General features: G+C 49.6%; 1 protein-coding gene across 9 annotated transcripts in view; it reads left to right on the top strand.

Moving 5' to 3' along the window:
- Positions 1 to 22,860, top strand: part of LOC119965901 (uridine phosphorylase 1-like) — a 159,355-nt gene that overhangs the window by 89,770 nt on the left and 46,725 nt on the right. For all 9 annotated transcript variants that reach the window (XR_005460623.1, XR_005460624.1, XM_038796892.1 and 6 more), the window contains 2 exons: positions 3,448 to 3,562; positions 14,471 to 14,680. Coding sequence is in view for 7 of the 9 variants with exons in the window: in XM_038796892.1 (XP_038652820.1) it covers positions 3,448 to 3,562; positions 14,471 to 14,680 (325 nt within the window). In the remaining 2 variants the exon portion in view is untranslated. The remainder of the gene's footprint in view (positions 1 to 3,447; positions 3,563 to 14,470; positions 14,681 to 22,860) is intronic.

The raw sequence follows: 22,860 nt of genomic DNA, 5'->3' as shown, positions 1-22,860 counted from the left end.
GACACTGACACCAATAACTTTGCGAATGACTCAAATTATCCACACGAAACAGTCATTGAGCACTACAAGAACAACAAAAACCACAAGAAGGGCAACTGAAATAAGAACAACAGCAGCAACAAAAACAACAAGAAGCACAACAAGCACAACGACAAAAACTAAAAGAACACCAACAAAAGCAACAACAAGAAGCATAACAAAGCCAACAACAGCAGCACGAGAAAACAACAAGAACAGCAACGAAAACAACAGAGACAGAAACTACAGCAATGAAACAACAACCTGTACTCGTTGTTTCATTGCTGTTGTTTCTGTCGTTTCTGTCTTTGTTGGTACAACTCTACACATACAGAACAATGCAACAGCACACTCCAAAACAATGACAAGAGTACAAACATACCATGGCATGACAACGAATCTCACAAATTCACATTTGCTCCAGAACAAACAAGCACACCAGCGTTCAAGACAGATGACACACTAAATCGATACCACAAGCACAAAAAAAAGTCCACGGCAGACAACATCGGTGGTTCGACCACTTGAACACCTTGTGATGACTTGTTGGTTACTTAAACACAAGAACACTGACGACGTTCACAAAGAAATTACAACATCAACATCACCACTTCAACAACAGAAGAAGAAAGAAACTCAACCGAATAAATTGATAAAGTTTGCAGTCATAAAACATTTTTCATTACGATTGGACTCATAAATATTAATTGGCTTTGAATAATAATCAACATCATCACAAGCTGTACAGATGTACATATCATAATTAATCTAACTGTTTTGTACAAATTTCTTTAATGTACAGAAAATATGTAAAAGAAAAAAGGGGGGATGTAGTGATCTGCATATCTGAGAGTTTGCGTATGCGCCGAAGAGCCAGCGTGATCTCACGCAAGCACGGAACCGCCGGCGTCTTTTGCCGCATACGCGGGGGGTTCTCTTCTCCGTGACGGCCATGGCAGAGTCCTACAGGAGCCGGTGCGGAAGGAAGTAACACCCCACGGCACAGGCCCGCCCGGAGATGGGTGGGCCCCGATCACGGGCCAGGCCACCGTGGGCCCCCCCCGGGGTCAGATCTCCCCGTACCCCCCGAGGATCGCCCGCACCGATTTCTGCCAGGTCCCGCTGTGTGGGACCATGCGTAACCCACGCCGGTGGGACTGTCCAAAAATGGACGACCGCTTGGCCCATCAAAAAAGACCACACTTGAAACAGAAACAGGGCAGCTTCTCAGCCAAATTGCAGAACTCTGGAACCTCAAAACCGACTATTTGCCTGCTGAAGTCAGTGCTACTGGAACCACAGATTGTAACGGCCACAACGCTCAATCATCTGCTACTTCGTATACTTTCTGTTTTACTTACTTAGGGCTCAATTTTAATTTCTAATCTGTGGATGTAAATGCATGTGACTTTTCATTTTCTTGCTTTTAGTAGCTAATAAACTCACTCTTTCTTTAACTCAAGAAATCTTGGTTTAATTGGCTCCCTTTGAAACATATATATTGGAATTGGGAAAGGTTATCTGCGAATGAAGAGATTCTTTTTAGATTAATCTCGTTGTGGCCAGCAGAGGAGATTGAGTAAAGAAAGGGAGCCAGTTCACCCCTCCTCACTCGGGCATCACAATTCAGGGATCTTGTCTGATGTACCTACTACATGGGCTGCAGCAGTTCAAGAAGGCGCCCACCACCTGCTTCTCAAGGGCAATTAAGAATGGTCAATTCATAGATGTTGAGGTGAATTATGCTGCTCCCATATCACATCTGAGAATTCCTGATGCATGTTGTCTGAGAAGTGTAGATTTGTTGTTCATGACCAATTGTTTGGAGGAGGGGAACTGGGTCTCCTTGATTTCAAAATTACTCCAAGGTGATGGACATAGCACATAGTCTGCCATGGAGAGTTGACTAGGTTCCCAGATACCCAGGTCTAGCTGATTTACAATATTTCATAACACTGGATGCCAGTGGATGGATGCCTAGCCAGCCTAATTCAATAACGGTAGCTCGGGATTGACACTTCATCACTTCAGGCACAATCTAACTGAACGAAAAAGAGTCCTTTCTGCGTGGTATTAGCGGGGTCAAGTGCACTGAATGACCCTGCTCTCTATTAGCACTGTTCTTTTTATTATGCCCCGGCAGGGAACGATGGGCTCAACGTAATTTCCTGGACTGAGCAGCTCCAATGAGTGGAACTCCTCAGTGGAGGTTGAGATCAGGACATAATTTTTGAATGATGTCCTGATCTCTCGATCCCCCGATGCGAACCCTACTCACCTCTTGGGGGGGTCCTCAGGCCCCCCGCACCCCGACTCGCATGGGCAGGGCATCTGCGGGCCCGATCCCCAGTGCGGGCAAAATACCAGCCTGCCACTTTGGCACTGCCAGCTTGGCACCTTGGCAGTGCCCCTGCCAGCCTGACAGTACCAGTCGGGCATCCTGCCTGGAGGCCGACCATCCGGAGCCTTCAGATCGTCTTCGCGACCCCCCCCCCCGGTACTGTTCTGCCTGGTCCTCGTTTGTGGGTTTAGCACTGCGCACCGCCCGGCTGGGGTTTCCTCAATGCACATTATTTCACTCTGGCTATTGCGATTGAAATAAATGCAAATGAGGGTTAATGATACGCTCGCTATTTTTGGGTGGAACCGGACCTGGCCATCTGGAGCGGGCTGGGTGAATTGCAAAATGGTTTGTGCCTGGTGCAAATCTCGATTTTGGCCTTTTCCACCATTTACCTGGTAGCCCAGATGTGTGCCAGGCATAATGCGGTGGCTGAATCGCATCCAATGTTTCCAGTTAACTACTCCGCTGGTAGCCCTCATGATATAAATAAAAATCCATTCACCCAAACGTTTATGATGCTTTAATTACACCTCTGACTCCTAGAAGCCTAGCTGTCTTGCACACTCATTCTAAGACAGACATTTAACCCATACTGCGCCAAATACATACGATAAAATATGTCTGAAATTCCGACATTCATAATATGTAAGAAGCAGGAAACCTCCTAGTATGCATTGCCTTATCTGGCAAAAAGTTGCCGGTATATCGTTGTGTACTTTGGAGAGCCTAAACTTTGATTGTTGCCAACCTGTGCTAAGTTTTCGGTGCTTGGCTAAGTGTAATTTTTCCCTGTGGAGAGAGAATTTGCCTACGGCAAGTGCGGATTTCTCAGTAACTTGGTTGCGGGTTTATTTGGTGATGGTCTTTCCTGTTTTTCAGACACCCAGCTGACCAGTTAAAAAAAAAATGCCTCTTCTATTATGCCTTTAGTCTGCCCCCCCACCCCCGCCACCTACTTCTACTGCTGCTCAATGCCCATTTAAATGTGTTTAAAGACATTCGCTATATTAAAGGCACTAGAAGCTATACTTTGAGTAAATATGATGAAAATATACAAAACTATTTGAATTTCTGTTTTGTTTCAGCATGGCATGGGGATTCCCTCAATCTCAATCATGTTACATGAGATCATCAAGTTGCTCTGTCATGCCAAGTGCACTGATGTTCTTGCCTTTCGGATTGGAACCTCAGGTGGAATAGGTACAGTATCCTGGCCAACGAAAAAGGTTATAGAATCAGATCAGTTAGATATCAAACCTCAACCAAGAAAGTGAAATAAACCATATTAAACAGTGATATTTAAACAACTACTGATAAAAACTAAATTATTGTGAATATTGTGTTGCAGTCAAAAAACTTAAATCTTCAAACTGATCCCTTACATTTGCCCCTCATAAAGGCCAGCAATCAGCTCTCTGAACATGATTGTCCTTGGCTGAAGAGAGCAAGGCCTGATGGTGCCTTATGTGCTTCAGGCAGATCTGTTGATGAATGGCTAAATCAGCATGAACATTCTCGTCTGTGTCCTTTGGGCGAACAGGAGATAAAGATATGCAGGAAAAATGACCAGGATAAAATAAATAATGGTTTTAGTAGGTATAGGAGCATCAAAGGCGGAGGTGAGGCTATGATTGGAGCAGATGGGTAGCTTCAGAATTGTTATAGTGAGTGGAGGCTTGATAGTTTGGAATTTGAAGGTGCTGGCCTGTCTTTTCAATCTTGCCCTTGCCTGAGGTGTGGTGAGCCATAGGCTAAATCACCATCAGTCAGCTCTCTCTCTCAAAAGGGGAGAGCTGCTTCTGGTCCTCGGGGACTACAGCGACTTTCATGTCAGCTGGGGGAGTGTTTTTTCCAGGATTGGCACAGAAGGAAGTGGGGGTTGGGAAGCAAAAGGAAGGTGCAAGTAGCGAGGTATGTGAGAAGGTGAACAAAGATGGGCTTTTCTATGATTTGCTATGATGGAAGTATAATGATGGGAAGATCAAGGATTTGGCTGTGAATATGGTTCATGGTGCATGAGACTCAGTGAGTATAGGAGAGCACTGAACAAAGAGAAAGAGAAGGAATGATGAATTAAGATGGAGGTTGAAATTCTTACAGCTGGAAAGTCACTCAGTACAGAGGCTGAGGGTAGAAAGACGATACCTAATTGAAAAACTTGGCATGTCACTTGGAATAGAGGATGAGGATTTTAAAGGAGAAACGAGATGCGACACTCAAAAAGAGGAATTAGCACCAGAAAGGCAGAGACACAGTGGAGGAGGTCGCAGGGCGCGGTATATGAGTATGGGGAGGAAGGCGAGCAGGATGTTGGCGCATCAGCTCCGCAGGCGGGATGCGGCTAGGGAAATTGGTGGAGTGACGGATAGGGGTGGGAATGTAATGCAGAAGGGGACAGAAGTAAATGGGGTCTTTAGGGACTTCTACGAGGAACTGTACCGGTCAGAACCTCCGATGGGGAGAGGGGGGATGGAGAGCTTCATGAACAGGCTATGCTTCCCAAGGGTTCAAGAGGAGCTGGTAGAGGGGCTGGGGGCGCCGATAGAGTTGGAGGAGCTAGTCAGGGGGATCGGGAAAATGCAGTCAGGTAAGGCGCCGGGGCCGGACGGGTTCCCGGTGGAATTTTATAAAAAGTATGCGGATCTGGTGGGCCCCCTGTTGGTGCGAGCCTTCAATGAGGCATGGGAGGGGGGGGGGCTTTGCCCCCGACGATGTCGCGGGCACTGATCTCTCTGATCCTGAAGCAGGATAAGGACCCCTTGCAGTGTGGATCATACAGGCCTATCTCGCTCCTCAATGTTGACGCTAAGTTGCTGGCGAAGATCCTGGCCACCAGGATAGAGGACTGTGTGCCAGGGGTGATGCATGAGGATCAGACAGGATTTGTCAAGGGACGGCAGCTCAACACGAATGTGCGGAGACTACTAAATGTTATTATGATGCCGGCAGTGGAGGGGGAGGCTGAGATAGTGGTGGCGCTGGATGCGGAGAAAGCATTTGATAGAGTTGAGTGGGGGTACCTGTGGGAGGTGCTGGAGCGGTTCGGATTCGGGGAGGGATTCATCAAATGGGTGAGGCTGCTCTACGCGGCTCCGATGGCGAGTGTAGTTACCAATGGAAGGAGATCGGAGTACTTTAGGCTCTACCGTGGGACCAGGCAGGGGTGCCCCCTGTCCCCCTTGCTCTTTGCACTGGCGATTGAACCTTTGGCTATGGCGTTGAGGGAGTCAGGGAGATGGAGGGGTCTGGTGCGGGGTGGGGAGGAACATCGTGTATCGCTGTATGCGGACGACCTGCTGTTGTATGTGGCGGATCCAGAAGGGGGAATGCCGGGGGTGATGGAGCTGTTAGCGGAATTTGGGGGCTTCTCGGGCTATAAGTTAAATTTAGGCAAGAGTGAGGTATTTGTAGTACACCCGGGTGATCAGGAGGAGGGAATTGGGAGACTCCCATTTAAGAGGGCAGTGAAGAGTTTCAGATACCTGGGGGTGCAGGTGGCCAGGAGTTGGGGGACTCTCCATAAGCTTAATTTTACCAGGCTGGTGGAGCAGATGGAAGAGGAATTTAAAAGGTGGGACATGGTGCCGCTATCGTTGGCGGGTAGAGTGCAGTCCGTCAAAATGACGGTTCTCCCGAGGTTCTTGTTCCTTTTTCAGTGTTTGCCCATCTTTATCCCTAGGGCCTTTTTTAGAAGGGTGACTAGCAGCATCATGAGCTTTGTTTGGGCGCATGGGACCCCGAGGGTGAAGAGGGTCTTCTTGGAGCGGGGTAGAGATGGTGGGGGGCTGGCGTTACCCAATCTCTCGGGGTATTATTGGGCGGCCAATGTGTCGATGGTGCGCAAGTGGGTAATGGAGGGGGAGGGGGCAGCATGGAAACGGATGGAGAGGGCGTCCTGTGGCGATACAAGCCTGGGGGCCCTGGTAACGGCGCCGTGGCCGTTCCCTCCTACGAGGTATACCACGAGTCCGGTGGTGGCGGCTACCCTCAAGATTTGGGGGCAGTGGAGGCGACATAGGGGAGAAGTGGGGGGCTCGATGGAGGCTCCGTTAAGGGGGAACCATAGGTTCGTCCCGGGGAACATTGATGGGGGATTTCAGGGTTGGCACAGAGCGGGCATCAGACAGCTGAGGGACCTGTTTATTGATGGGAGGTTTGCGAGCCTGGGGGAGTTGGAGGAGAAATTTGGGCTCCCCCCGGGGAACATGTTCAGGTATCTGCAGGTAAAGGCATTTGCTAGGCGGCAGGTGGAGGGATTCCCTTCGCTTCCCGCGAGGGGGATGAGCGACAGGGTGCTTTCGGGGGTCTGGGTTGGAGAGGGGAAGATATCTGATATCTACAAGGTTATGCAGGAGGCGGAGGAGGCGTCAGTAGAGGAGCTGAAAACGAAGTGGGAGGGGGAACTGGGGGAACAGATCGAAGACGGGACATGGGCTGATGCCCTGGAGAGGGTTAATTCTTCCTCCTCGTGTGCGCGGCTTAGCCTCATCCAATTCAAGGTGCTGCACCGGGCCCACATGACTGGGACGAGGATGAGTAGGTTCTTTGGGGGTGAGGACAGGTGTGTCAGGTGCTCGGGGAGTCCAGCGAACCATGCCCATATGTTCTGGGCATGCCCGGCACTGGAGGAGTTCTGGAAGGGGGTGGCGAGGACGGTGTCGAGGGTGGTGGGATCCAGGGTCAAGCCAGGATGGGGACTCGCGATTTTTGGGGTTGGGGTGGAGCCGGGAGTGCAGGAGGCGAAAGAGGCCGGTGTGCTGGCCTTTGCGTCCCTAGTAGCCCGGCGAAGGATCTTGCTACAATGGAAGGATGCGAGGCCCCCAAGCGTGGAGACCTGGATCAATGACATGGCGGGTTTCATTAAGCTAGAGAAGGTCAAATTCGCCCTGAGAGGGTCGGTACAAGGGTTCTTTAGGCGGTGGCAGCCTTTTCTCGACTTTCTGGCTCAACGATAGGGTACGGGGACAGCAGCAGCAGCAACCCGGGGAGGGAAAAGGGGAGGGAAAAGGGGGGGGCCGACAATGACTATGTTTGTTTATTTAATTTTAATATTTTTTAAGTTCTTTTGTTGTTCATTAGGGTTGGGGGGGTGGGGGGATGTGATACATGCGCCGATACGGTCTGGGGGTGTCACAGTTATTATGGGTTATTTTGTTGCATTTCATTGTTTGTCGTTATGTTTTATATTTTCTGTAAAAAATTCCAATAAAAATTATATAAAAAAAAAAGAGGAATTAGACGGTGGGAAAGAGCGAAGATGTGATTTGGTGATCACTGACACAAATCAGCACGCTGGTCAGGACAGCAAGTGATAGACTGTATAGCCAGGTGGAGAGACTTCATTAAGGTGGAAGTTGTCTTCACTTGTCAGCCAATTTCCTTTTTAAAAATATTTTTATTGAAGGCATTTTGTATATATACATAGAAGTATCAGAAAGCCAGTCATCCACAGGAACAAAAACCACAGGTCCAGAAAACCTCCTGATACTGAGCCGGGAACTCTCTTCGCCCCTTTAGCAAATACAGGAAGTACAGGAAGTTTGCCAGGTCGCTCACCCACATCCCTGCCTTTGGTGACTCCAAGTGCCACCAACACAACAAAATCCGTCTCCAGCTATCAGGGAGGCAAAGGCCAAGACCTCGGCCTCTCTCCTGACCTGGACTCTTGGATCTTCCGACACTCCAAATATCGCCACCTCTGGACTCGGGACCACCCCTCCACCCAGAATCTTGGATGTGACATCTGGGAATCTCTGCCAGGACCCCTTCAGCTTAGGACATGCCCAGAACATGTGGACATAATTCGTGCCCGCCCACCGCACACATCCATCTGCCACTCCTGCAAAGAACTGGCTCATCCTCGCAACTGTCAAGTGGGCCTTATGCATCACCTTACGTTGGATGAGGCTTATCCTCGCATACAAGAGGACGCGTTTACCCTCCACAAGGCTTTCTTCCATATCGCGGACCTCACCTCCCCACCCAACTCCTCCTACTATTTGCATTTTGATCTCCTCCAATGGAACGCCCTCCCTTTCCATCAGCTCTCCATAAATGTCTGATACTCTCCCCTCCCCAATGTCATCCTCGGACAACAGATCATCTTGTAGCACCAGAGGTGGCAACCCCGGAAAGGCATCACCTCTCTCGGTACAAAGTCCCTCACCAGCAGATACCTGAACCCCTCCCCCTTAGTCAACTCGTAGTTTCCTCCAGCTCTTCCAGGCTTGCAAACCTATCCCCTACAAACAAGCCCCTGAAGTACTCTATCCCCAGCTGCCACTACTCCTGGAACCTCACAGCCAGCCCACCGGCGGAAAACTGTGATTATCGCATATCTGCGCTTCCCAACCCAAAATGTTGCCTGCATTGGTTCTAAACTCGCAACGCTGAGACCACCACCGGGCTTGCAGAATAACAGCCTGGCAAGACTGGAAGGGGTGCCAACAACAGTGCCCGCAGACTCATTCCCCTACATGACGTTGCCTCCATTCGCTCTCACAACGACCCCTCCTCCACTGTCCATTTCCTACCATTGCGATATTCGCAGCCCAGTAATAGTTCATCAAACACGGCATCACCAGCACCCCCCTCCCCCTCACCCCCACTCCAAAAACAACTTCCTCACCTGCACAGTCTTCCCCACCCACACAATCCCTGAAATTATCCGATTCACCTTCCTAAAAAATGGACTTGGGAACAAAGATGGGGAGGTTCTGGAACACAAATAAGAACCTGGGTAGCACTGTCATTTTAACCGTCTGCATGCGCCCAGCAAGTGATAGCAACAACACATCCCACCTCTTAAAGTCCGACATCATTCCCTCCACCAGTCGCGCCAAATTCAATTTATGCAGCTGGGCCCAACTCCGTGCCACCTGTATTCTGAGATACCGAAACTTACTCCACCACCATGCACAGCAGTGTTCCTAGCCTCCTCTCCTTCCCTCTACCATTAATTGGGAACACCTCACTTTTCCCCATGTGCAACTTTTACTGGATGGCAAAATTCCTTCAGGATCTCCATGATTCTATCAAAACTGTCCACCGGGTCTGAAATGTATAACAGCAGATCATCCACATAGAATGAGATCCTGCGCTCATCCCCATCCCACTCAATCCCTCTCCAACCCCTTGATGCCCTGAGCACCAACGGCTCTATTGCCAGAGCAAAAAGTAGTGGGGAGAGCGGGCATCCCTGCCTCATCCCCTGATTCAGCCTGAGGTACCCCAAACTCGTCCTGTTCATCCGGGCTCTAGCCATTGGCATCCTATACAGCAGCCGAACCCAATCCATGAAATCCTGGTCCAACCCGAACTGACCCAGAAACTCCAACAAATACGCCCACTCCACTCAATCGAATGCCTTCTCTGCATCCATTGCCACCACCACTTCTACCTCCTGCCCCTCCGAGGGCATCATAATGACATTGAGCAACCTGCGCACATTTGTCGACAGCTGCCGCCCCTTCACAAAACCCGGATAGTCCTCCGCTATCACCCCTGGCACACAGTCCTCTACCCTCAATGCTAACACATTCGCTAACAACTTTGCATCCACATTTAGCAGCAAAATCGGGTGGTACGACCCACACTGCTCCGGGTCCTTATCTCTCAACAAAATGGAATCCTGTGACAATGTGGGGGGGGGGGGGGAGCTCCCCCATTCCCCTCAACTCTTTGTACATCCCCACTAGCTGGGGCCCCAACTTCGCACCAAACCTTTTGTAGAACTCGACTGGAAACCCATCCGGCCCCAGGTCCTTGCCCATCTCCAATGCAGTCCTTCACCTCCCTCAGCCCAATCGGGGCCCCCAATCCTTGCACCTCCTCCTCCTCCACCCTTGGGAACTCCAGCCATCCAAGAACCACCTCATACCTTCCTCACCAGGCGGGGTCTCCATCTCATACAACCTTCTGTAAAAGGCCTCAAGCACCCCATTCACCCATTCTGGGTCCGAAACCACCTTACCTCCCTCATCTCCCAACTCTCTGATCTCCCTCTTTGCTGTCTGCTTCCTCAGTTGGTGCGTCAACATCCTGCTTAATGTTCCCCGATACTCGTACCTGCCAATCAATTTCCTGTTGACACCACAAGATTGATGCAATTGCATGGCAAAGGATTAGGAATCACTTCCTCACTGGGAGAGCAAATCTGGTGCAATTCAGCTCTGGCGGAAGAATGTCTCCCAAATGGAGAATTTCGCCCACTATAAAATAAAAGGATCAATTCTGGAGGGGGTGCAGTGCAGAGGGACCTGGGTGTACATGCGAATCAGTCATCAAAGGTGACTGGACATGGTTCACAAAGCATATTCCAGGCTTTATTAATAGTGACCCGCACCAGCCGCCCCGAACAGGTGCTGGAATGAGGTGACTAGGGGCTTTTCACAATAACTTCATTGAAGCCTACTCGTGACAAGTGATTTTCATTTCATTTTTCATAGAGTACAGGAGCAGGGAGGTTATGTTAAACTTGTGTAAGCCACTGGTTCAGCCTCAACTGTAGTATTGTGTTCAGTTCTGGGCAGCACACAGATGTGAAAGATGTGAAGGCATTTGAGGGAATGCGGAAAATATTCATAAAAATGGTTCAAGGGATGGTAACAGGAAAAGACAGGGTAGATAACGATCAACTATTTCCACTGGTTGGAAATTCGAAAACTAGGAGGCAGTCTAAAGAATAGGGCCAGATCATTCAGGAGAGATGTTAGGAAGCAATTCTTCACACAAAGGGTGAGAGAGGTTTGGAACTCTCTCCCACAAACAGCTAGAACAGTTGTTAATTTTAAATGTGAGATAGATAGATTTCTGTTCAACAAGATATTAAGGGATATGGGCAGGTATATGGGGCTGGATTCTCCGTTTTTGGGACTATGTACCCATGCCATTGTGAAAACTGCGGTCTTTCACGCCAGGAAAACTGGTGTCAAAAGGCCACAGATTCCCCGTTTTGCTGGGGGCTAGCAGGCAGCCGTCGTAGAGTTCGCAGCTCTAGCTGCCGATACAGCCCCCCCGCACCTCCGGGTCCGTGCATGCGAATGAAGCCCCTCCTGCCCTCCGATTGGCCCTACCCTGACTGTGGCGACCCCGGACTGAGTCCACAGCTGCCACGCAAAGATGGGTGGTCCATGAGAGGTCCACGCCGTCGGCCATTCGGCCGGTTGGAACGGAGCATTGCAAGGCGGGACTCGGGCAATGGCCTCAGGCGTGGTGTACTCCACGAGTATGCCGATTTTCAGGGGGAAGGGGGGGAGAACTGAAGAACTGGTGCCACTCCCGATTTTGTGCATCAAATTGGATTCTCCACCCCATTGCCGAATGTGATTTTACCGTCGGGGTGCGGAGTATCCAGCCCAGGGAGTTAGGCCACGGATCTGCCATGATCTCATTGAATGGCGGCGGGACAGGCTTAAGGGGCTGAATGGCCTACTCCTGTTCTTATTGGTGAGGAACTTCAGTTATGTAGACAGATTGGAGAAGTTGGGACTGTTTTCCTTGGAGAAGAGAAGTTTGGTAGAGTTATTCAAAATAATGAGGGATCTGGGCAGAGATCATGGAGAAAAGCTGTTCCCACTGGTGGAAGGATTAAGAATGAGAGGGCCCACATTTAAGGTAATTTTCAGAAGAAGCAACGGCGACATGAGGTAAAGATTTTTCACACAGTGAGTGGTTAAGATCTGGAAAATGCTGCTTGAGAGTGTGGTGGAGGCAGATTTCATCTAGGCTTTTGAGAGGGATTTGGATTACTATCTGAAAGGAATAACGGGCAGGGATATGAGGAGAAGGTGGAGGGAATGGTACCGGGCACATTGTTCATTTGGAGAGCTAGGCAGACACGATGGGCCAAATGGTCTCCTGTGCCGTAACAATTCTGTGATTCTATAAAATGGGAATAGAATGTTCTCACCACGAACATTGACCATAACCTCAGTGCTGGTGGACTGTCTCAAACCGTTGCAGAAATCAGAAAGACTTGGAAAAGATAGTTGAATGATGGTTGGTAAGAGAGGAATATGAAAGAGGTATGGAGAGCAAACAGTGAGATTAGAGGTGATTAAAAATATCACTGCAAACCTGATGAATTAGATAGCTTGTTTCTATGCTGTAATCCTCCAAAGTTCTGTGTATTAATCTTGCACATATATTAATATTTGGCATTGTCATGAAAATCTCCCACTGGGTTGAATTTTACAGATTCGCATTTTTGTTCTTTCTTGTCACTCTTTCGACAACTAAAATGCCAACATCACAGTTTTGATAAGAAATGGATTTCACATCATGTCGCTTGATGTCTGTACTGATTAAATCTGTCTGGTTTTGGGATGCAGTAATGTCCCTGTAGCACAGTGCTGTGATAGATTCTAAATTAAAATTGTGCATGTCAGCTTAGAATAATGAAGTGTTCAGATCACTGCATTCCCGAGCATGAATCACTTATCAATACAGTGAACTAATCTTATATTCGCTATATTAACGTGGAACAGTAGGTACAGGGGATATGAGTCCATAAAACAAACAGATAATCATGTGCTCTTTTGACTATATGCGCACAAGTAGCTCTGAGAAAGGAAACAAAATGCATAAGTAAAGATTAGCGGGTAACACTTTTTTAAACATCAAGATTGGAAGGGTAGCCAAAAAAATGCAGGAATGGTGGGGCGATTCAAGACCAAAAGATGGGGCTGGATTCTCCAGTCGCCAACGCCGAAATTGCGTTCCCGAATCACAGTGCCCGACCAAATCGGGTTGGCGCCGCTTTCACGATGCTCCGCCCCCTCCAAAGTGATGTATCGATGGCCTCAGGGCATTGCCTGGGGCCCGCCCCGTGATGCTCCGCCCCCGACCAGCCCGAATCCCCGACGGCGTCGGTCGCATGTGATCTCATCCTTCGGGAACTCGCCGTGGCTGCTACGGATTCGGTCCAGTTGGGGGACCGACAGTTTCTCGGACCCACAGTTGGGGGAGGGCTGATCCGCGGGCAGGGAGCACTTCTTTAGGGGCTTGGGGCACTGTGCGAGTGGCACTATTTCATGGGCACTATTTCGCGGGCCGGGTCTGCGAGCTGCCTCTGCAATGTAGCACATGCGTGACCACGGACCCGGCAATTCTCCGGTGCTCTGTGCTGCCGGCATGCTAGCCCCCAGCAAAACGGGGAATCGGTGCCCGTTTTACCCCATTTTTTCTGGCGTAAAACGCTACCATTCCCGCACCAGCATGGCGACATAGCCTCAGAATTGGAGAATCCAGCCCCATCTTTCTGAGGTGGCGTCCAAATGGGACTAAGGTACTAATTGAGTATTTTTGGCACTGTTCACAAAAGAGGGTGCTGCTAACGTCACAGTAAAGGAGCTGAAAAGCAGAGAGATTGCATGGGTAAAAGTAGTTAAAGAGCAAATACTTAAACAGTTGGCTGCATTCCAAGTGGAAAACTCGCCTGGCCCAGAGTGGGTACAGTCGAATTTAACGAGGAAATTCAGGCAGAAATAGCAGGGAAACTGGCAATGATCTTGCAATCCTTATTAGATACAGGAGTGGTATCAGAGATTTGGAGCATTGCAAATATTGCATCCTTGTTCAAAAAAGGTGAGATGGATAAACCCAGTAACTACAGACCAGTTGGTCTGTGATCAGGTGATGGAAAAAGAGACCATTATCCGGGACAACATATTTCATCACTTTGAAAAGCATGGGTTAGTAAATGACAACCAGCATAGATCTGTTAAATGAAAATTGGATCTGACAAACTGATTCCGAGTTCTTTGATGGAGCAATGGAGATAGTTAATGAGAGAGTTTTGGCTTATATGTGAATTTGAAATGACATTTCATGAAGTGGTACATAGTGGTCTTGTTAATATAATTGAGGACAGTGCATTTAGTGGGGAAGGAGCAGTGTGGATATGAATTTGACTAACAGAGAGCAGTGATTAGTGGTGAATGGTAAAGTGTATCTCCTGGAGATCAACATTGGGACCACTGCTTTTTAAAATATATATTGAAATATATATTAATGACTTGGACTTGGGTAGAAGGGGCATAACATCATTTGTAAACAGTGTTCATTGTACTGGCCTTTGATTTTGAGTTCTCTTTTTCTATTTCTCAGGCTTGCTGCCCGGCACCATTGTAATCACCAAAGTCTCAGTCAATGCTTGCTTCGACCCATACTTTGAGCAAAATATAATGGGGATGCTTGTGACCTACCCCACAGTACTAAATGAATGTCTGGCTCAGGAACTGCTGAAATGCAGCAAGGAAATCAATCAATTCAACAGCATTATCGGCACCACCCTGTGTACCTCTGATTTCTATGAAGGTAGGACAAATGTTTAATAAAGTACCTTTGATTATTCTACAGCTGAATGTTTTTCAAAGGGTCCGTTCTGGTGAGTCTCAATGACAAGGACCCATTTATGCAGAGTAAATATGGATACCAGTTTACTGCATATATTTCGGACAACAACATGCCTCAGCTGGAATATTGTGGGCCGTTCTTGACATTAAACTTCAGGCGAGTAGTAAAGACCTTAGAAAGGCTTCAGAGGGGGATTACCAGGATGTTACCAAGGTCATGACTTCAGTTATGGAGTGAAGTTGGAAACATTAGGACTGTTCCCCTTGGAACAAAGAAGGTTATGAGGTGGTCCAATAGAGTTTTTCAAGATGCAAAGAGGTTTTCATAGGCTACGATAGACAGATTTTTAATCAGTAAGGTCATGAAGGGTTATGTGGATAAGGTGGGAAAGTGGAGTTGAGGATTATATCAGATCACTCATGATCTCATTGAATAGCAGAGCAGACTCGATGGTCCAAATGGCCTACTTTTGCTCCTAAGTCTTACGGTCTAACTTATTCCCGCTGGCAAGTAGGTCAATAGCCAGAGGTCATAAATTCAAAATCATTGAATCAAAGACTGAAAGACCATGGCGAAGGAGGACGAAAAAGAGTTCCCCCACGGCACAGGCCCGCCCGCCGATCGGTGGGCCCCGATTGCGGGCCAGGCCACCGTGGGGGCGCCCCCCCCCCCCCCCCGCGCCCCCCTCAAGACCCTGGAGCCCGCCCGTGCCGCCATTCCCGCCGGTCAGGTAGGTGGTTTAAAGCACGCCGGCGGGAGAGGCCTGTCAGCGGCGGGACTTCGGCCCATCGCGGGCCGGAGAATCGCCGCGGGGGACCCGCCAACAGGCGTGGTGCGATTCCCACCCCTGCCGAATCTCGGGGGGGGGGGGGGGGGGGGTGGCGGAGAATTCGGGACATGGGGGGGTGGGATTGACGCCGGCCTCGGGCGATTCTCCGACCCCCCGGGGCGTCGGAGAATTCCGCCCCATCACCCCATCATGGGCCTGATGTAACACTGTCAGGAATCACTACTGGTTCTAAAAACAGAAAACAGTCGTGATGACCACGCTGGGGGTTCATAGATGAGCATAGCCCTAGGTTTTGAGAGATGTGGGACCATGGCAGTGCCAATTTGGCACTGCCAGGTTGGCGGTTGGCACTGGTGGGTAAACACTACCAGGAGCTGGGCCTGTACAGAAACCCATTGGCACTTTTACTTCACTTTGAGATCAGAGCGCCCTGGATCTCTGAATTCCTGCTTTGCTAGAGCTTTTCGGCCACTCCCCCTGCTCCCCACCCCCCTCCCCCCACTCCCCCGCTATGCTGGATGTGTCGCCAGCTCTTTGAAATTGCACAGAGTGCTCTTTGATCTTGCGAGAAACGTCAGCTGTGAAACCAGCAAGTTTCACACTGCTTTTCACGTCTGATCCAGCACACTGGGCAATCTTTGGAAAATCCAGACCAAGAAACGTTTTCACTGATTTTCTGAAATCTGTACTGGGAACTGAGAAGGTGTCGCAAGCTGATTCCATAAGTAATTTCAGAGCACTTGAGGATCAGGAACTAACAGGATTAGGGACCAAAATGCATGGATGTGGGACTAAACACCACCTCTCTTTCAAAGAACCAGAACAAGAATGCAGGGCCGAATAACCTTCTTCCATAATGTAATTAAGTCACATAGCCGACAAGGAGAGGTGTTGTGAGTTACTTATGCTGCCCAATTTCATAAGAAGAATAAATATATATTAATGTTTCCCCCCATTTTGATTTCCGGTCCTTCTGGCGGTGTTTAATGTGTTCTTAGGATGTAGATGAAATTGGCAAGACTGCATTTATTACCCAATCCTAGTTGAACCACTGCAGTCCTGATGTTGGCTTTGTTCAGACAATATTATGAAATAGGATTTTCAGGATATTGGCCCAATGAAGATGAAGAATCAACAAAATGTATCCAAGTCGGCCTGATGTGTGACTGGGAGTTACCTGTGCTCCTGGAACATTTCTCCCTTTCATCTGCTTGATGATAGAAATTGTAGGGGAGAGATGCTACTTAAGCACCCTTAGTGGTCTGTTGCATGATAGGTTGTCAATCAATAGCGCATGTTGTGCTTATTGTGCGCTGGGGGAGTGGACATCAAACCAGTAGTAAAAGTAGTCAAACAAGATACGCTGCTGGATGGTGTTGAGATTCCTTAGTGTGGTTGTGGCTTCATTGAATAGGCAAGTGGCAAGTATGACTAAACAATTGTGATTTGAAGCTTGTGGATGGTTTTGAGGGATCACGAGGTCAGCAACTTGTTGAGAGCACCCACTCTCTGTGCTTATTTGTATAGCCATGGAATTGACATGATTAGACAGTCAATGGTAACCTTCCAAGATGTTAAACGTAGGGGGCAGGATTCTCCATCGGCTGACGCCGGAGTCAGGAAACGCAATTGGATGGGGAATCGGTTTTGACGCCAAAATCATGGCGGCTGCCAGTTTCACGGCAAATCACAATTTTCCAGTGCCTCGACAGTGGCGTCAATGTGTTCCACTCTGCATTTACAGTGAACACCCTTGTCATATTATTAGTGGTCCTGACCCGGTATTCTCCAGGGACGCCGCGATTCTCCGCCTCCACCGGGGAGAATTCCTGACAACGAGGTTCACGTGTGCTCTTGAAAATCATGAAACGGGCACTGTGGTTGCTGAGGGAGAGGGGTGGCCTGGGGGGGTTCTGACAGGGCTGGAGGGTTGGCCAGGAGGTGGGCTTTGATGTCAGGCTGGATGGGCACAGAATACCATTGCCGCAGCTTGCAAGGCAACCACTATGAACATAGAGCCACAGGTCGTATGAGTATTGATCCCCCCCCCCACCCCACCCTGGCCACGCCGCTAGGTGGCCTCTGGCCCCGGACAACCCATCTGCCGGTTGGGCGCGCACCAGTGCAACCAGTGGCATTATATTGGCTGGGATGGGTTGTGTGGGGAGTGAAGTGTATATGCAGATGTAGCTTATCACCCTCATGAGTGCCTATCGTGAATCCAGCGAATCCAGCACCTTTCTCGTTGGAATTGATTGTGTTCCACATGCCCCCGGTGCTAGCCCCTTAACAGTCGCTGAATCGGTCCAGGTGTGCCGCCATTTTTGCTGTCATGGGGGTTCACGAATCCTGCCCCGGCGATTCTCTGGAAAGTGTTGTAGCGAGTGGGAATTGCCGCGAGCTTCTGCTGCTTGGCTCCGCGAGGGCGGCAGCGCTATTCAATGTTAATTGGTCCACTTATTGAGGCCCCATGGGCTTCTCGCCACAAATGAATGCTCGTCAGCTGATTCACCGGCACGGCGCTCGCCAGCCCCCTGCTAACAAGGTCGAGCAACACTTTCTCAGCCAACCCCAGCCAGCTCGCAACAATGGCGCCGAGGAGACCGGCCCCAAGATTCGGGGATGCTGACCTGGGGAGGCTGCTAAACATAATCAAGGCCAGGAGAGATGTCCTGTTCCCCCAAGGGTCCAGGAGGGTTAGCCAGTGCTGTCTGGGATGAGATGGCAGCAACTGGGAGACCAGGAGAACTGGCCTCCAGTGCAGGAAGAAGGTGAATAACCTACACCGGGCAGCATGAGTGAGTAAACACTAACGACACCACCCCGCACGAGACGTTTCGGCCCCAAGGGAGAGTCAACTTCAACCCACCCCTCCAACCCTTCCTCCACCACCTCCCACTTTAACCCCCCAACCCCTCCTTCGCACCCACCCCTCCCACCACACGTGTGGATAATGATGCCCTCTCTCTGTCCCTTCATGAAAAGCTCTCCCTCAATCGCAGGAGAGGGCCCTTACTGGCGGTGGGGTGCCGGACATCAGAATCTTCACCACCTTCGAGGAGCATGCCCTGGAGTTGAGTGGTGTGGCCGAGGACAGACGTGGGTGCTGGCGGACGCTGCGGAGGTGAGGAAACACCAGGCTCCACCCAGACGACCTGTCAAACATGAGTTGTTACTGACTGACCCATCCCTCGCACTGACCACCTGTCCATTCTCCCACAGGTCCTTCAGCCGACGGCGCCGGCCCATCCCGGGTGGCCCCCTCTCCTGACTCCGAGGAGAACCCCTCGAAGGGTAGGGATTTGAGGAGTTCCAGAGGCTTCAGGTGCAGGTGATGTCGCCGGCAATGCATGGCACCAAGGCCAACACAGCTAAGGTGGCAACCGCAGCAGGGGCAGCCGGGGCTCGAGCCAGCTACGTCTATCCCAAGGTGAACCCCAGGGTTCTATGGGCACTGACTGGGAGGAGGGTGCGCTGAGTGCCAATCTGAACACATCCAATGGAGTGGGGATGGTGGCCATCAGCTCCCCTGTGTTTCATCACTCTGATGAGGCCGCATCTTGCAGCCAGCACACGTGACAGGGCGGCACGGCTGTGCATGTGCTGTCAACAAGTGAGTCAGGGCCTTCTGGCCCCAGAGCTCCCAGAGGACGCCCTCCAGGCCACGGGACGAGGTAAGCAGCTGGCAGCCTCCACGTCAGATGTGCATCCTGGGACACACCTGGATGCAGTTGTAGAGCTGGGAGGGCAAAGCACATCAAAGATCACTGAGGGCACTGGGGAAGGGGGGGGGGAGGGGTGGGCGGGTAGGTAGGGAGTGATGGGTGTGGGAGTAGGGGTAGCACCATCAGTAGGGTGGGGAATTGTCAAACACAATAAACGCCTTTGCACATCCAGTATGATGCCTCTGTCACCTCCTTCCACAATGCAGGCTGAGCTGCAAACCTTTGGCCCACCTTTCCAAGCATCTCCCCCTCCCTGTGGCACCCACCCACCCTCAGGCCATGGACATGTCCCCGGAGCTGTGTTCCATCTCCTGGGTATTCGGGTGTTGGCTGTTGCGTGTGTGGTGTTGCCTCCGGCAGTGTTCAAGCACAGTGTCCAGGCATCAAGGTGTGATTGGGATACTGGGCAATGACTCCCACATGCTACATGGTCCACCCAGCTATGGGAATCCAATTGGGTTGTGTGAAGTGCTCACTTAAGCAGGATTGGCAATCCCCCATTAGGGAAAGTCTTCAGTTATGCAGCCAGAGGTCTCAGCAGTCGGTGGGGGTTATGGGTGGGGGGAGCAGGTACACACGTTCCGTGGGTTGGCCTGGTGGTGCCGTGAGTAGTGGCCCTGGTTGCCACCCCAGCGCCTCACCCAACCCTCCCTTGGCAGCCCACTCCTGCGGAGGTTCCCCCATACCCATCTGATGGTCCCCCACCCTCTACCGAGCACTGGGATGGCAAACCCAACACCGTGGGCTCTTTACCTGTGAGGAAAGATGGCTACTCCCCTCCTCTGCTTTCCAGAGAAGCCCTTCTGCCAGGTTCACGTTTCACAAAAGGGGTACTAATTGGTGCCAGCGTGACCACTTGCTGGGGAGGCCGCTGATGGGAGGCCGTTGGATATGGAGTGGCTCTCGTTAATTGTATGGAAATGTGGCTTAAGTGATGATAATTGCTTTCTCGCCACGCTACAGCGAGATCCCGATTTTGCCTACGGGACCTGGCTGGTTGCACCTGGCTTGGTTCTCGGTTTTGGCTTCTCCCGGTATTCTCCAGGGAGTAGAGACAACCCTGGTAATTATAGACCTGTGAGCCTTACTTCGGTTGTGGGTAAAATGTTGGAAAAGGTTATAAGAGATAGGGTTTATAATCATCTTGAAAAGAACAAGTTGATTAGCGATAGTCAACACGGTTTTGTGAAGGGTTAGGTCATGCCTCACAAACCTTATTGAGTTTTTTGAGAAGGTGACCAAACAGGTGGATCAGGGTAAAGCGGTTGATGTGGTGTATATGGATTTCAGTAAGGCGTTTGATAAGGTTCCCCACGGTAGGCTATTGCAGAAAATAAGGAAGTATGGAATTGAAGGTGATTTAGCGGTTTGGATCAGTAATTGGCTAGCTGAAAGAAGACAGAGGGTGGTGGTTGATGGCAAATGTTCATCCTGGAGTTCAGTTACCAGTGGTGTACCGCAAGGATCTGTTCTGGGGCCACTGCTGTTTGTCATTTTTATAAATGACCTGGAAGAGGGTGTAGAAGGATGGGTTAGTAAATTTGCAGATGACACGAAGGTCGGTGGAGTTGTGGATAGTGCTGAAGGATGTTATAGGATACAGAGGGACATAGATAAGCTGCAGAGCTGGGCTGAGAGGTGGCAGATGGAGTTTAATGCGGAAAAGTGTGAGGTGGTTCACTTTGGAAGGTGTAACAGGAATGCAGAGTACTGGGCTAATGGCAAGATTCTTGGTAGTGTAGATGAACAGAGAGATCTCGGCATCCAGGTACATAAATCCCTGAAAGTTGCCACCCAGGTTAATAGGGCTGTTAAGAAGGCATATGGTGTGCTAGCCTTTATAAGCAGGGGGATTGAGTTTCGGAACCACAAGGTCATGCTGCAGCTGTACATAACTCTGGTGCGGCCGCACCTGGAGTACTGCGTGCAGTTCTGGTCACCACATTATAGGAAGGATGTGGAAGCTTTGGAAAGGGTTCAGAGGAGATTTACTAGGATGTTGCCTGGTATGGAGGGAAGGTCTTACGAGGAAAGGCTCAGGGAATTGAGGTTGTTTTCGTTAGAGAGGAGAAGGCTGAGAGGTGACTTAATAGAGACATATAAGATAGTCAGAGGGTTAGATAGGATGGACAGTGAGAGTCTTTTTCCTCGGATGGTGATGACCAACACGAGGGGACATAGCTTTAAATTGAGGGGTGATAGATATAGGACAGATGTCAGAGGCAGTTTCTTTACTCAGAGAGTAGTAGGGGTGTGGAACGCCCTGCCTGCAACAGTAGTAGACTCGCCAACTTTAAGGGCATTTAAGTGGTCACTGGATAGACATATGGATGAAAATGGAATAGTGTAGGTCAGATAGGCTTCAGATGGTTTCACAGGTCGGCGCAACATCGAGGGCCGAAGGGCCCGTACTGCGCTGTAGTGTTCTATGTTCTATGTATTCACCGGCCTCGTTTCATTTGGTATTGATATTGACATAAAAGTCATGGAGAGCAGCAGTTGCGGTACCCAGAATTGCATGCAAATGAAATGTACATTAAAGATCTGGAAGAAGGAACTGAAGGCACTGTTGCCAAGTTTGCAGATGATACAAAGATCTGTGGAGGGACAGGTAGTATGAAGGAAGCAAGGGGGCAGCAGAAGGATTTGGACAAGCTAGCAGAGTGTGCAATAAAGTAGCAAATGGAATACAATGTGGAAAAGTGTGAGGTTATGCACTTTGGAAGGAGGAATTTAGGCATAGACTATTTTCTAAATGTGGAAATGCTCAGGAAATCAGAAGCACAAAGGGACTTGGGAGTCCTTGTTCACGATTTTCTTAAGGTTAACATGCAGGTTCAATCGGCAGTTAAGAAGGCATTTGCAATGTTAGCATTCATGTCAAGAGGGCTAGAATACAAGACCAGGGAGGTACTTCTGAGGCTGTATAAGGCTCTGGTCAGACCCCATTTGGAATATTGTGAGCAGTTTTGGGCCCTGTATCTAAGGAAGGATGTGCTGCCTTGGAATGGGTCCAGAGGAGGTTCACAAGAAAGATCCTTGGAATGAAGAACTTGTCGCATGAGTAACGGTTGAGGACTCTGGGTCTGTACTCGTTGGAGTTTAGAAGGATGAGAGGGTATCTTATTGAAACTTACAGGATACTGCGAGGCCTGGATAGAGTGGGCGTGGAGAGGATGTTTCCACTTGTAGAAAAAAACTAGAACCAGAGGACACCCTTTCAGACTAAAGGGACGATCCTTTAAAACAGAGGTGAGGAATTTCTTCAGCCAGAGGGTGGTGAATCTGTGGAACTCTTTGCCGCAGAAGGTTGTGGAGGCCAGAGATAGATAGGTTTTTGATCTATAAGCGGATCAGGGTTTATGGGGAGAAGGCAAGAGAATGGGGATGAGAAAAATATCAGCCATGATTGAATGGCGGAACAGACTCGATGGGCCGAGTGGCCTAATTCTGTTCCTATGTCTTATGGTCTTATGGAAAACTGGTCTCTGCAACTGAAATATAATTTATTCCACTTAGTATTTTGCCTTTTGAGATAAATGCCAACATCCATTTACCTATTTGCTTTCTGTATCTGTTCAATAGCTTTTGGCGATTTTTATATAAGGTCACTAAAATCTCTTTGC

The sequence above is a fragment of the Scyliorhinus canicula genome, chromosome 5 (genome assembly GCF_902713615.1).
Source record: "Scyliorhinus canicula chromosome 5, sScyCan1.1, whole genome shotgun sequence".
Classification (NCBI taxonomy): Eukaryota; Metazoa; Chordata; class Chondrichthyes; order Carcharhiniformes; family Scyliorhinidae; genus Scyliorhinus; species Scyliorhinus canicula.
Note: the sequence above shows the minus strand (reverse complement) of the source record. Positions and strands in the feature narration are given on the sequence as shown.